Source organism: Dipodomys merriami, unplaced genomic scaffold (genome assembly GCF_024711535.1).
Source record: "Dipodomys merriami isolate MVZ:Mamm:240054 unplaced genomic scaffold, mDipMer1.0.p SCAF_33, whole genome shotgun sequence".
Classification (NCBI taxonomy): Eukaryota; Metazoa; Chordata; class Mammalia; order Rodentia; family Heteromyidae; genus Dipodomys; species Dipodomys merriami.
In genome coordinates this window covers 2,122,560-2,136,670 of record NW_027204826.1, presented here as the reverse complement: position 1 = coordinate 2,136,670, position 14,111 = coordinate 2,122,560, and the positions used below count along the sequence as shown (strand labels likewise).

The following is a 14,111-nucleotide window of genomic DNA, read 5'->3' as shown; positions in this document are numbered from 1 at the left end:
GGGCTGAGGAGGAAGGGAAGAACAGCAAAGATCTTTGGGCTTTGGTTGACAAAGGCAGCCTTTTTTTAAATTGCTGTCCATTACAGAGCCCTTCCTATGCCTAGATACTCTGTTGAACGCTTAGCAAAAATTAGTTACTTAGGATCTCTTAACCACCAGTGGCTCTTTCAAGGCAAAGGGACATTGTGTAAGTGGGATTCCCTTGAGCACCTGTTATCTGCTGCATTAGTGGTGAAGAAGGAGGGATCAGGGACATGGGGAACAGTTGAAACAATGCATCATTGCTGGTAAGCTTAAGGAAGTAGTGAGTTCCTCTGTAGGCAGAAATTTGCACAGGACACAGTTTGCTCATAATGATGATGCAACACTGGTAAATGACCTATGAAAAGCCTTTGATTTCTGTTGAAGTTCTGAGATTGGTGTCCCTGTAGGTGAGGCAGGGACTTACATGGCTAGGGTTTGTACATCACGCCACCTTCAGTTAGGTTTATTTGCACACAGTTCTAACCTCCTGAAAAATACCTTGCACATTAGGAACGCAAGAGAGCTCTGGAGGCAGAACGGCAAGCCCGCGTGGAGGAGCTGCTGATGAAGAGGAAGGAACAAGAAGCCCGGATCGAGCAGCAACGCCAGGAGAAGGAGAAGGCCCGAGAAGATGCAGCCCGGGAACGAGCTAGGTACACGTGTGCTGCCTGTCTTTGTCCTTGTCTCCATCATCTCCATCATCTCCATCATCTCCATCTCCGTCCCAAGGAGCAGTCGCACTTGGCACTCTCAGATCACACAGAAGAGCCACAGTACCAATCTGTGGCCTTCTTCCTTGGCCTACATCTCTTCCTTCCCCAGGAGTCTCTCCAGTTCCTGAGCTTTTGTGGAATCTGTTCATGTAATTACCTGGCTTGGTGGTTTCTCCCTGAAAGCTGAGTTTCTGCCTCCCCATGTTCACTTTTTAGCTTCTGTAATAGTGATTATTGGTTTTATGATTTGATCATTTCTTCTCCTGTTCTTTGTGAGTTTATGCCTTGTCTCATGCTTTAAAAATTTTTTTTTTAATCTTTTTATTTTTTGTCGGTTGTGGTGCCTGAACTCTGGGCCTGGGCGCTGTCCCTCAGCTCTTCGGCTCAAGGCTAGCGCTCTACCACTTGAGCCATAGCACCACTTCTGGCTTTTTTTTTCTTTCTGCTTATGTGGTGCTGAGGAATCGAACCCAGGGCCTCATGCATGCAAGGCAAGCGCTCTACCACTGAGCCAACTTCCCAGCCCTTCTCCCGCTTTTAAGAGGGTTTTTCAGCCAGATGCTGGTGGCTCAGGCCTGTCATCCTAGCTACCTGCGAGGCTGAGATCTGAGGATTGTGGTTCAAAGCCAGCCCAGGCAGGGAAGTGTCTCTAGTGAACCACCAGAAAATGGGAAGTGGCGCTGTGGCTCAAAGTGGTAGAGTGCTAGCCTTGAGCTGAAGAGCCCAGGCCCAGAGTTCAAGCCCTAACACCGTTTAAAAAAAAAAAAAGTTTTTCAAGGTAGCAAAGATAAATCTGCAACATGCTACATTCAAATAACAGACCCAAAGCTTATACTTAAGGCCTTGCTTGGGTTCAGAATTTCATGTTCATAGGGAATAAGCTCAAGGCTGGTGCTCCACTACTTTAGCCACAGCTGCACTTCTGGCTTTTTGATGGTTCATTAGAGATAGGAGTCTCCCAGACTTTTCTATCTGACTGTGATCCTCAGATCTCAGCCACCTGAGTAAATAGAATGACAATGCGAGCCACCCGGTGACAGAGAAGCAGTCACCTTCTATTACTTCCCAAATGCTTAACAATCAATCTGGAGGTAAAAAGAATATTTTAAATAATAGCCCATCAGAGCTGGGATGTGGCTCAGTGCAAAGTGCGTGCCTAGCAAATGCAGCATCCTGGCTTTGATCCACAGTTTAAAAAAGACAAATAATTAAAAAATAATACCCTTTCAAATACATAAGCTGCTATGTGTATATATGTATATATTTTGGTTATACCAGGTTGTGATGTCAGGTCCACCAGCTTGTGAGGCAGCCACTCTACTGCTTGAGCAAAGTCCTCAGCCTTCCCTGCACCCTTTATTATTTTTCTGATAAGGTCTTATGTTTTTGCCTGGGGCTTGCTTCAGGCTGAGCTCCTCAGTTGCAACCAGAGTCATGTACCACCACGCCTGACTTATATGTTGAAATGGAGTTCCACTAACATTTCATCCTGGTGGCTGGAATTGTCGTCCTCCTGACTTTCACTTCCCAAGTACAGGCATGAGCCTCCATCCCTGACCCTTGGTGTACTTTTATAGCATCCTGAGAGCTATTACTCCTTGCAGTCATTTATGGATTTGCTCTTTTGACACAGGGACAGAGAGGAGCGGCTAGCAGCACTCACAGCTGCTCAGCAAGAGGCGATGGAAGAGCTGCAGAAGAAGATCCAGCACAAGGTGTGCGGGTGGTGCAGCCTCAGTCACAGTTCTGAGCTTACAGGGTGGCGTGGGGTCCAAATTCATATATACAGAGATGTGAACTGGCTTACGTTATCAGTCTTTAGACAACAACTCTTACAGAGCTGGGTTGGGTGACTGCTTCAGACCTAGCTCTATATAGTAGAAAGCAGATATAGTAGAAAGTAGAAAGAATCATTGTAGAAAAAAGTCTTCAGAAGTTTCTAAGAAGTTTTCTGTTTTTTACTTAGCAATTCATTAATGACTTAAGGTCTCTGATTGCCATAGTTTTTTTGTGTTTTTGTGAGTCGGTACTCAGGCTTAAATTCATCTTCTTGGTGCTCTCCCTTTAGCTGTTGTGGTACTCTTACCACTTGAGTCAAAACTCCACTTGCAGCTTTTAGCTGGTTCATTAGAGATAACAATCTTACAGACTTTCCTTTCCAGGCTGGCTTTGAACTGAGATCCTTAGGTCTCAGCCTTCTGAGTAGCTAAGACCATGGGCATGAGCCACTGGCCCCCTGCTTGAACTAGCTTTTTAGTAGCCTTCCCTGGGAGAGCCCCAGAGGTGAGGGACAGCCAGACATGTTGTAGCGAGGCATGTGTCATGATGGGATCACCTGCTGTGAGGCCAAGCTCCAGCTTTGCTGTGGGTCAAAGCCCTAAGCAGGTGCTAGAAAATAGTTCTTAAAAGTGAGTGGTGGGCAAAACTTGAATAACATGAACTAGCCTGTCTCGCCATAGAGCAGAGTGACTGACTAGAAGCGCTGGACAGTTCTGTTTAAAACCTGTCTGCTGGTGGCTCACATTGTCATCCTAGTTACTCAGGTGGCCGAGATCTGAGGATCGTGGCCAGGCAAAAAAGTCTGGGAGGCTCCTATCTCTACTGAACCACCAAAAAGCCAGAAGTGGAGCTGGGGCTCACGTGGTGGAGCACAGCCTTGAGCGAAATAGCTAAGGGATAGTACTCAAGCCCTGAGTTCAAGCTCCTGGACCAGCATACAGATAACCTGTTCAGCATTAGCTGGTCCCCAGATTCATGTGCCTGTGGCACTGCACACAAGACACCTGTCAGCGTTGCATGGTGCACATCTCTGGAGACGCTATGCTCATGGAGGTATGGAAGGACTTCATGTACACCTCAGTGTGTGAGCTACCATCCAAGTCAGACTCTCTCCTCCCATCGGAGAGCTTGTAGTGAACCAAGCTTGCCCAGGTTCTTCATGTAACTTCCATCCAACTCCCCTGCAGCATGACGAAAGCATCCGGAGACACATGGAGCAGATTGAACAGAGGAAGGAGAAGGCAGCCGAGCTGAGCAGCGGGCGGCACGCAAACACTGACTACGCCCCCAAACTGACCCCGTACGAGAGGAAGAAGCAGTGCTCGCTCTGCAACGTGCTGGTGGGTGTCCTGGCAGTGCATAGGAACTCCACACGCCACTGCAGTTTAGGAAGCCCATGCTAGGGTAGATAAGATACAGAACTGGCAGATAACTCTACTGAGTTATCTCAAGGTGCTGAATAGCAGTACTGCCATTCACAGTACCTACAAGAATGCCAGTACTGCAGTGTATAGGAATAACAGTATTGCAATATATAGTACTATACAGGGAGGCAGTACATGGTACAATAGTACTAACAGTCCTGTGGAATAAAGTGTACAGGATTAGCAGTTCTCTAGTACTATAGGAGAAGTAGTACACAGTACTGTAGTAGAAGTACTGTGGTGCACAGGACTATGGGAACGGCAGTTCTGTAGTGCCCAGTATCAGGAGTATCAGTACTGCAGTGCATGGTACTCCAGGAGTAGCAGTGCAAATGCCTAAGCATGTAGTTGTTACTAAAATGGGTGTTTATCTTCTCAGAAATAGCCAGAATTAGTATTTAGGGATGTGGGAACCAAAAACATCAGGGTTTTTTCAGTGCTGAGTCTTAAACCTTGGACATTTTGTGGGAATGGAGGAAGCGGTTCACTGTTAGGTTTGCCATGATGTGTGGTACAGACTATGATTCCTCTTTTATCTTGACGTTACTGAGGTTTGAACTCAGGGCCTCTTGATGTTTGGCAGGTTCTCTCCCACCTTGGCCATAGCCCTGCTTCTTTTTTGCTTTAGTTACTTTTGCTTTTAGTTACTTTTCATGATTTGCCTGGGCCAGCTATGATCCTCCAAGCTATTTCTCCTGTGTAGCTGGAACTGTAGGTATGAAATGCCCTGTTCCACTTCCTGTTGAGATGGGCTCTTATTTGTCCTTTTGCCCAGTCTTACCTAGAATTGCCATCCTCTTGATCTTTGTCTCCTCACACTTTGTAATCTCTAGCTGAGGTTATACGTGTGAACCATTGTGCTTGGCTCATAGCACATTTTTTTAAAAAATCATATGTCTTACAGAGAATTTTCAGAATTTTGTCTTTAGGAAAATATTTTAAAGTTAGTAAGGGCAGGCTAGAGAGATTTTAATTTTTATTTCTATTTTTGGTGGTGGTTCTGAGGCTTGAACTCAGGGCCTGGGCAGTGTCCCTGAGTTTATTTGCTCAAGGCTGGTGTTCTACCACTTGAGCCACCGCTCTACTTCTGGCTTTTTGGTGGCTAATTGGAGATAGAGTCTCTTGGGCTCAAAGCCCAGGCTGGCTTTGAACTGTGACCCTCAGATCTCAGTCTCCTGAGTAGTTAGGGTTACAGGTGTGAGCCATCAACACCGGGCAAGCTAAAGTGATCTTAACTTGCATATAGTGTGCATGCAGGCTTGCATGTTTACTGTTAAAAGAGTAGCTATGGTGTGATACTGACTCATTGCTGGGTTCATGCTTGTAGATCTCTTCTGAGGTATATCTCTTCAGCCACATTAAAGGGAAGAAGCATCAGCAAGTGGTGAGGGAGAACAGCAGCATCCAGGGGCGAGAGCTGTCCGACGAGGAAGTGGTGAGCCTGACTCCCTTCACTTGCAGGGGGGATACAAGTGCCCAGAATGAGCTCCGGAACAGGAGCCTTGGTCTGCATTTATTTTAGTGTATTTAAACTAGACTCAGTGCCTTGCAACTACTGCAGTATAGTATATAAATGTGTCAAAATTTCAGTATACATACAAATAACATAGAAACAACACTTTTACGTTATCATTTACATAGGTGTGTGTGTGTGTGTGTGTGTGTGTGTGTGTGCGCGCGCGCGCGTGTGCGCATGTGTGTGCGCGTGCGTGCCAGTACTAGGAACTTGGATGCTGTTCCTTAGCTTTTATGCTTTAGGCTGGCTCTCTACCTCTTGAGCCACAGATCCACTTCTGTTTTTTGAGTGCTTAATTGGAGAGAAGAGTCTGGTGGACTTCCTTGCCTGGATTGGCTTTGAACTGTGGTCCTCAGATCTCCCATCTCCTGAATAGCTAGACGGGGACAGGCAGGAGCCACCAGTGCCTGGCACATTTCCATACAATCTTAATAACACAAGGTAAGAGTTAATGTGGTATTTCAAATTTCTTGGAAAACAGATATATTTCTTTTTGTAAATATTTCATTGTAAAGATGCTGTACAGAGGGGTAAAAGTTACATGAGAAAGTTGATGAGTACATTTCTTGTCGAACATTGTTACCCCCTCCTTTGTTTTTCTCCTATCCCTTCCCGCCCCCACCTCCCCCACTCCTCCCACCTCCTGCCAAAGTTGTAAAGATCATTTCCAACACAGTCTTCTCCCCTCTGTCTTCTCTTTATCAATTCTTTTATATTCAGTGACAATGTGACAATATTATATAATATTTGACATTCCAATCTAAATTGTTCTTATATTTAGTAATACTTATAGCTTTCTATTTAGTTTTCACACATTATCAATCACACACATTTGTGTATTATAAAGCAACAATGATATTTTCACCCCTAATCTTAGCAGCTATCTCTTTTTTTGTATATATTTTTATTGTAAAAATACTGTTCAGAGGGGTTACACTTACATGAGTTAGATAATGAGTACATTTCCTATTGAGTATTGTTACCTTCTCCTTTGTTTTCCCCCTACCATCCCTTCTCTCTCCACCTCCCCCAAAACAGTTATTTCATGTATATGGATAATTTTGGATTAGTAAATCACTTTAAAACTTTTTTTTTTTTTTTGTTGGTCGTGGGGCCTGAACTCTGGGCCTAGGTGCTGTCCCTGAGCTCTTCAGCTCAAGGCTAGCACTCTACCACTTGAGCCACAGCACCACTTCCAGCTTTTTTTGCTTATGTGGTGCTGAGGAATTGAACTCAGGGCCTCATGCATGCAAGGCAAGCACTCTACCACTGAGACTGAGCCACCTTCCTAGCCCCTAAAACTTTTTTTTGGAAATGTGTTATTTAAATAGTTTCTTACATGAGATTTTCATTTGCATAAACATGTTTATAAAACATTTTTCATTCATCTATTCTTGAGACTTGATGAATAGCTTGATGATACAGCTTGGTCATCTTTGGATTTATTTGTTCTGTTTATTTTTATTTCTTTTTGTCGGTTGTGGGGCTTGAACTCTGGGCCTGGCTGCTGTCTCTGAGCTCTTCAGCTCAAGATGAGAGCACTACCACTTGGGCCACAGCACCACTTCTGCTGATTTATTGGAGACAAGAGTCTCATGGAGTTTCCTGCCTGGGCTGGCTTTGAACCGTGATCCTCAGAGCTCAGCCTCCTGAGTAGCTAGGATTACGGGTGTGAGCCACCAGAGCCTGGCTGTTCTGTTTATTATAGACCATTGTGAAAGCTCTTCAGGAATGGAAATTCATATTTGTGAAGCTTCTTTTAAGATGTACATAGCCAGGTGCCCGTGGCTCACCTCCGTGTTTCTAGGGACTCAGAAGGTTGAGATCTGAGGATCGTGGTTCAAAGCCAGCCTGGGGAGGAAAGCCCATGAAATTGTTTTTCTTTTTTTGTCAGTCATGGGGCCTGAACTCTGGGCCTGAGTGCTGTCCCTCCACTCTTCAGCTCAAGGCTAGGGCTCTACCACTTGAACCAAGCACCACTTGCAGCTTTTTCTGTTTATGTGGTGCTGAGGATTTGAGCCCAGGGCCTCATGCATGCAAGACAAGTACTCTATCACTGAGCCACCTTCCTAGCCCCTCCATGAAACTCTTTATCTCCAATAAACCACCAGAAAACTGGAAGTGGTGCTGTGGTTGAAGTGGTAGAGCTCTAGCCTTGAGCTGTAGAGCTCAGGAACAGCGCCCACACCCAGAGCTCAAGCCCCACGACTGACCAAAAACAAAAAGAAAAAAAAAAAGATGTCCAGGATGTTAACGTGGTTTTCTGAGGGCAGTATGTACCTGTGTATAGATGTCAGTGTATGCTCAATTTCTTGGCATATGCCATACAATAATAAAGTACACATTTCACATATATAGCTGACAGTTTTACAGTGAATACACAGATATCCATATCCAGATATATTTCTTGCCCCCTGCCAGGTCACTGCTCTGAGGGCCAATTCTTGAATTGGGTGTAAATGGTATTATATAGTACATGCTTTGCTGTGCCTAGCTTCTTAAGTCTGGAGATGGATGTTTCCATTTTATGTAAAGTCAGGGTTAATTATGTTCCTAGATTTTTATCAATACTCTGCTGATAAAGACCATCAAGGAACACATCTATAGTTAAATAAAATTGGGTTTACTGAATTGTTAACATAAAGGTAAACATACTTTGGGGAATTGTGGAGCCTCTCGGTAAGTAGGTTAACCCAAAAAGACGTGTTAGAGAATTTGGCTTTATATAGGTGATTTGGTGGGGAGAGTTAGGGAACTGAAGCTTTACTTTGGGCTGAATACTGTCAGGAGGTGAGTAGAGTAATTCTGAGGTTGGCTTCTTAGTAAATTTTATCTGGGCAGGAGGAATGGCGTTACTGGTTTCTCATTGATTTCTGGATTTTGGCTCAATTCTCTGTGATTTCCTCCTTTGAGCAAGTTTCCCTTTAAGTTCAACCTGGTGGCTCTAGACTACAAGTTCTTTGTCCTTTGTTCACAACATGCAGTCTGGGCCACTTGTAGTTTGCATGGCTCTTCCATGCCAGAAATCAACATTACCTGCAGCAAGAGTGCAGGGTGGATGTGGAGGTCAATTAGGGTGCTTCTCCACTTTCAGGGTCCTAGGTCTTTCAAGCTTTATCTGTTGACTGTTCCTTAAAGACTATACATAGCTGATTTGAGTTTTCTGTTCAACTGTGGGAGTTGGAAGATTAGGGCAATAAGCTGTTGCTGGAATGAAAACTGCAGTGGGTTTGTATTGGACATTATGTATGATGTATAGTTAAGGCTCTTAGTAGGCACCTGTTGAGTTGAATTCTATTGAAAGGTTACACATATGGCTTGAAGGTATCATTGGAATTGGACTGCTTGTAAATAGGAGATACTTTTGCTCTCTCTGAACTAATTACCTATTTCGTTTACTTCAAATAATGTTTTGCCTTTTGTACAAATTGTATAGGTATTTTATGAGTGGTAAAGAATATCTTTTTATTTAAATCTTTTGTGCAGAAGGAATCCTGTTATACTGTTGGTGGCAATGTACGTTAGTTCAGCTGTATGGAACGCAGTGTGGAGATGGCTTAAAAGCCTAAACATAGAACTATTCAATGATCCAGCGATACCATTCTTGGTCCTTTATCCCCAAAGTCAGAATACATTAAAGATAACTGCACAACCATGTTCATTGTTGTACTGTTCACCATATGGAAAACAGCCCAGCTACCCTACAGTCCATGACTAGATTAAGAAAATATAGTGTAATTACACAATAGCATTTTATTCATCCATCAGGAAGAATGATATTATGTCATTTTCAGAGAAATGGATGGATCTGGAAAAAATGATGTTGAATGAATTAACTCAGGCTAAGAGACAAAGGACATGTTTTTTATTATATATTGAAGTAAGAGCTAAAATAACATATATGAAGACACCACCAGGGCCAAACTAAAGCATGATGTACACTGGGTAAATTTCTTCGAATAGCAAACAGCAGGTTAACCAAGTGGCTGTCAGGAAGCTAAAACAAGTCTTACTGAGGGAGTGAGGTCATGATAGTCAATGTACATACGTGACAGTGGAACTAGGAAACTTGAAGGTATGGGTGGGGCTGGGATAGATGTGGCGAAGAATGCAGAAGAGGTGACACTGATCAAGATGCATTGTACACACAAATTCAATGTTGAATTGAAACCCCTTTGTATAACTATTTAAAGATAACAAAAATGATTTAAAAAATCATGCCAGGCGCCTGTGGCTCACGCCCATAATCCTAGCTACTCAAGAGGCTGAGATCTGAGGATCAAGGTTCAAAGCCAGCTCAGGCAGGAACTGGAAAACCTGAAGTTGTGCTATTGCCCAAGTGGTACAGAGCCCAGGCCCAGAGTTCAAGCCCCAAGACCAACAGAAAAACCAAAAAACTAAAGTTACCTGTATATGTTCTCCATTTTGAAAATAAGCTAAAAGTTCATTTTTATAAATTGAAGAATGTACTTTATAAGCTGGGTTCTGGTGGCTCATGCTTGTAATGCTGAGATCTGAGGATCATGGTTCAAAGCCAGCACGGGCAGGAAAGTCCATGAGACATTTATCACTAATTAACCAACAGAAAACCGAAAATGGCGCTGTGCTCAAACTGGTAGAGTGCTAGCCTTGAGTGAAAGAGCTCAGGGACAGTGTCTAGGCTCTTAGTACAAGCCCTGCAACTGACCAAAAAACCCCTAAAAAAAAAACAAAAAACTCCACAGAATTTAATTTATAAAGAGGATTACTATTTCAGTCATAAGATATGCATTAATTAGGTTCCCTTAATGAAAAATCTAAATATATTATTATGAATATGTATTATTATGAAATTTTCTAGGTTTGGAGTGATCTCTCAGAACTAACATTCAGACTAGGTAAGTTGCTAGCCTAGCATTGAAAAAATAAAATATTAGATAAACTGAAGGATAAACTTTTTAAAATGTGTGTTTATTTAGTGAGAGGAGGTGAAAAGGATGTATTAGATGTAGTTACCTTAAGAAAATAGTACAGTCACATCTGATCTTTCAGTAGTGATTGGTTTGAGATTTGATTGATATAATCACTTTGTGTACTGTTTCTGTTCAAAGGAATTAGATTTTCTTAAAGTTCTGTAGTTATATTGGTGAAAGCCCCTTCTTGAAAGCAAGGGTGCAATATAACCCCTGAGTTATACGATTTAGAAAGGCTATTTTGTATTTTCCATGTTTTTAATCAGTGAAGGTATCTATAGTAAATATGGCAATTCTACTTAAAGTTATTACTTGTCATCTGTGATGTCTTTATATTATATACACCTTGTCTGTGACCCTTCTTCTTTGGCATATAAGATTTTATTTATGTCACCTCTGACCTAATAAAATTGTACCTTTGACCCTGTGCACTTGACATCTCAGATAACTTACTCTTGATCTTTGACTTATTTCATTTTAAGCCTGTTAAACATAATATGTGGCTGCTGCATAAGAAAGCTTTATTGTTGTGGATTTTCACTGGAATTTTGACTAGAGAATTTGTGTAGTTATTTCTTGAATTTTCACAAAAAGCTACTGTGTATTTGAATTTTTTATCACCTTAAAATTAAAATGATAAAATGCAAGGTTTTTAAAGGTGAAAAGTGAATGCTAGTTACAAATATATTTACAGTTTATATTCTATCATACATTGTGAAAGAAACAATGTTACATTTAATTCTTGGTTACTTTGTGGTCCTATTTTCACATGATCTAAAAGAATAGTATTTTTGGCATAAGATGCTAGAAGTACCTTTAATCTTACATAGAGAATGAAGTTTAAAAGTTGTGGGTTTAAAAATTTTTTTTTTCATCTGTGTATCTCTTAGTGATACTCCTTTGCTTTAAAAGCATGTAAATTGCAAGTTCTGTATTTAAACAAAAATATAATTCTTTTTCATTTGATTCCTGAAACGTATGGACAGGATCTTGCAATCAAGTATAATTTTGCAAATGCCAGTTAGTATTTATCCCATGGAAAACAGGCTTATTGGGTGATTGACAGTAAAAAAGATATTTTAAGTGAGCAAATGTTATTTAGTGAGATGTAAACTGAGCCCTTTGGAGAGGGCGTCACTGGCATTGACAGGGAAGGGGACAGGGTGTTTCCCAGAGGTGGTATCCCTCTGGGAAGCGCAGATGATTCTTTAAAGATTCATTCAGTCTTCACCTTCGTTTGTAGAAGCAGAATGTCTACTGTTCTTTGAAAATTAGAATCTATAGTTACACAAGGCGGAGGAGGTTCATTTTAACATACCTGAGACTTGCTTACGATGTGCATTGGTCAGATTCACACCCAGCTCTCCCTTCTCCCTCTCCTCTTTCTTAAACTATTTCAACAGGGTTCATTTTTTTTTTTTTTTTTTTGTATAAAGTTCTTTGACCATGTTGACCCTATTTCACTCTCCCTGTTCACTTTCCCTCCTCCCACCAGTTACCCCCTCCCGGGTCTGTTTTACATGTTTGTTGTGCATTTTGTGGGTGTATATTCATTGTTCAAAGAGTTTGTGCCAGGGTATTTCTCACATGCATCTAATATGTTAATCAGATGAATCTCTGAGCTATTTTTCTTTTTCCCCTCTCCCTGCCCTGTATCACGCATTTCATTATGTCATCTTGATACAATGGTAAAATGTATTTCAGTATTTGGTTGACTAATATTCCACTGTATTTTCATACTATATTTTTTTCTTTTTCTTTCTCTTTTTTTGTCAGTCCTGGGGCTTGAACTTAGGGCCTGGGGGCACTGTCCTTGAGTTTCTTTTGCTCAAGGCTAGCACTCTACCACTTCCAGCTTTTTCTGTTTATGTAGTATTAAGGAATCAAACACAGGGCTTTGTGCATGCTAAGCAAGCACTCTACCACTAAGCTACATTCTCAGCTTTCATACCATATTTTCTTAATCAATTCATCTGTTGCAGGGCATCTGGGCCATTTATGTAACTTGGCTGTTGTGGACAGTGTAGCAGTAAACTTGGGGGTACAGATGCCCTTCTTGTACCTTAATTAACATTCTCATATACGTATGTCCAAGAATGGTATTGTTGGGTCAGATGCAAGTTTTAGTTTTTAGATTCCGTTTTTTTTTTTTTTTTTTTTTTTGTCGGTCGTGGGGCTTGAACTCTGGGCCTGGGCGCTGTCCCTCAGCTCTTCAGCTCAAGGCGAGTGCTCTACCACTTGAGCTACAGCGCCACTTTTGGTTTTCTGGTGGTTTATTGGAGATAGGAGTCTCACGGTCTCTCCTGCCCGGGCTGGCTTTGAACTGCGATCCTCAGATCTCAGCCTCCTGAGTAGCTAGGATTACAGGCGTGAGCCACCAGCGCCCGGCTAGTTTTTAGTTTTCTAAGGAACCTCCATACTGACTTCCACAGTGGTTACAGTAGTTTACCTTGAAGGTTCTTTTTCCACTGCATTGTGGACAGCATTTGTGTTATGTTCTCAATGATGACAGTTGCCACTGGAGTGAGAAGAAATCTCAGCATCTTTTCAGTTTCTATTCCCTTTATGTCCAGAGATGTTAAACATTTTCTTAATGTATCTATTGGCCATTTGTACCTTGTCTTTGGAAAATGGTCTGTTCAGTTCCTTTGTCCACTTACTGACTGGGTTATTGAGTCTTTGGGAGTTCCGTTACTTTTTTTAACCTCCCTGTATATTTTGGTTATTCATCCCTTGTTAGGCGAATGTCTGGCAAAGATTTTTCTCCCACTCTGTGAGCTGTCTCTCTAGTCTGGTGATTGCTTTGCTGTGCAGAAGCCTTTTAGTTTGATTTGAACTGTCTGTCAGCCTTTGCTCTTATTTGCTGAGCTAGGACTTCCATTCGGGAAGTTCCAGCTCATATCTATCTATCATTGCATTAGGAAATGTGTTGTTTGCTTTTCCACAAAAGCAAGTTGCATGAACAAACTTTTAAGTCATGTAGAATAAATCTTCAAAAACTTTTGGATCATACTGCAGTAGGGCTAGTAAGTTTATTAATTTGAGAAATAATTTAAAACATCTTCCTCTATCTTGCAGGGTGTCATTACCTTTTGCTTTGATTTTCTCTTTAGTAGTATGGAGTAATTAATAGTGTGTGTGTGTGTGTGTGTGTGTGTGTGTGTGTGTGTGTGTGTGTGTGTGTGTGTGTGTGTGTGTGGTAATAGTGTGTGTGTGTGTGTGTGTGTGTGTGTGTGTGTGTGTGTGTGTGTGTGTGTAAACATTGGGGTTCTTTAACAAAATATTTTTTTGTATTTTCTGTTTATGTCGTACCAAGGAAATGAACCTAGGGCCTCATGTGTGCTAGGCACACGTGCATTTCCAGCCCTGTGGCTCAAGTGGTAGAATGCTCACTTTGAGCTGAAGAGCGGAGAGACAGCGCCCAGGCCCAGAGTTCAAGCCCCATGACTGACAAAAAACACAAAACAAGCTGGGCGCTGGTGGCTCACGCCTGTAATCCTAGCTACTCAGGAGGCTGAGATCTGAGGATCGCGGTTCAAAGCCAGCCCGGGCAGGGGAGACCGTGAGACTCCTATCTCCAATAAACCACCAGAAAACCGGAAGTGGTGCTGTAGCTCAAGTGGTAGAGCGCTCGCCTTGAGCTGAAGAGCTGAGGGACAGCGCCCAGGCCCAGAGTTCAAGCCCCACGGCCGACAAAAAAAAA

The 14,111-nt window shown here is 42.2% G+C and overlaps 1 protein-coding gene across 2 annotated transcripts in view; it reads left to right on the top strand.

Annotated features, from left to right (window-relative positions):
• The window catches only part of Scaper (S-phase cyclin A associated protein in the ER), a 213,885-nt gene that overhangs the window by 50,572 nt on the left and 149,202 nt on the right, over nucleotides 1-14,111 (top strand). For both annotated transcript variants that reach the window (XM_070042817.1, XM_070042816.1), the window contains exons 17-20: nucleotides 535-677; nucleotides 2,371-2,452; nucleotides 3,704-3,856; nucleotides 5,268-5,375. In XM_070042817.1, the coding sequence (XP_069898918.1) occupies nucleotides 535-677; nucleotides 2,371-2,452; nucleotides 3,704-3,856; nucleotides 5,268-5,375 (486 nt within the window). The remainder of the gene's footprint in view (nucleotides 1-534; nucleotides 678-2,370; nucleotides 2,453-3,703; nucleotides 3,857-5,267; nucleotides 5,376-14,111) is intronic.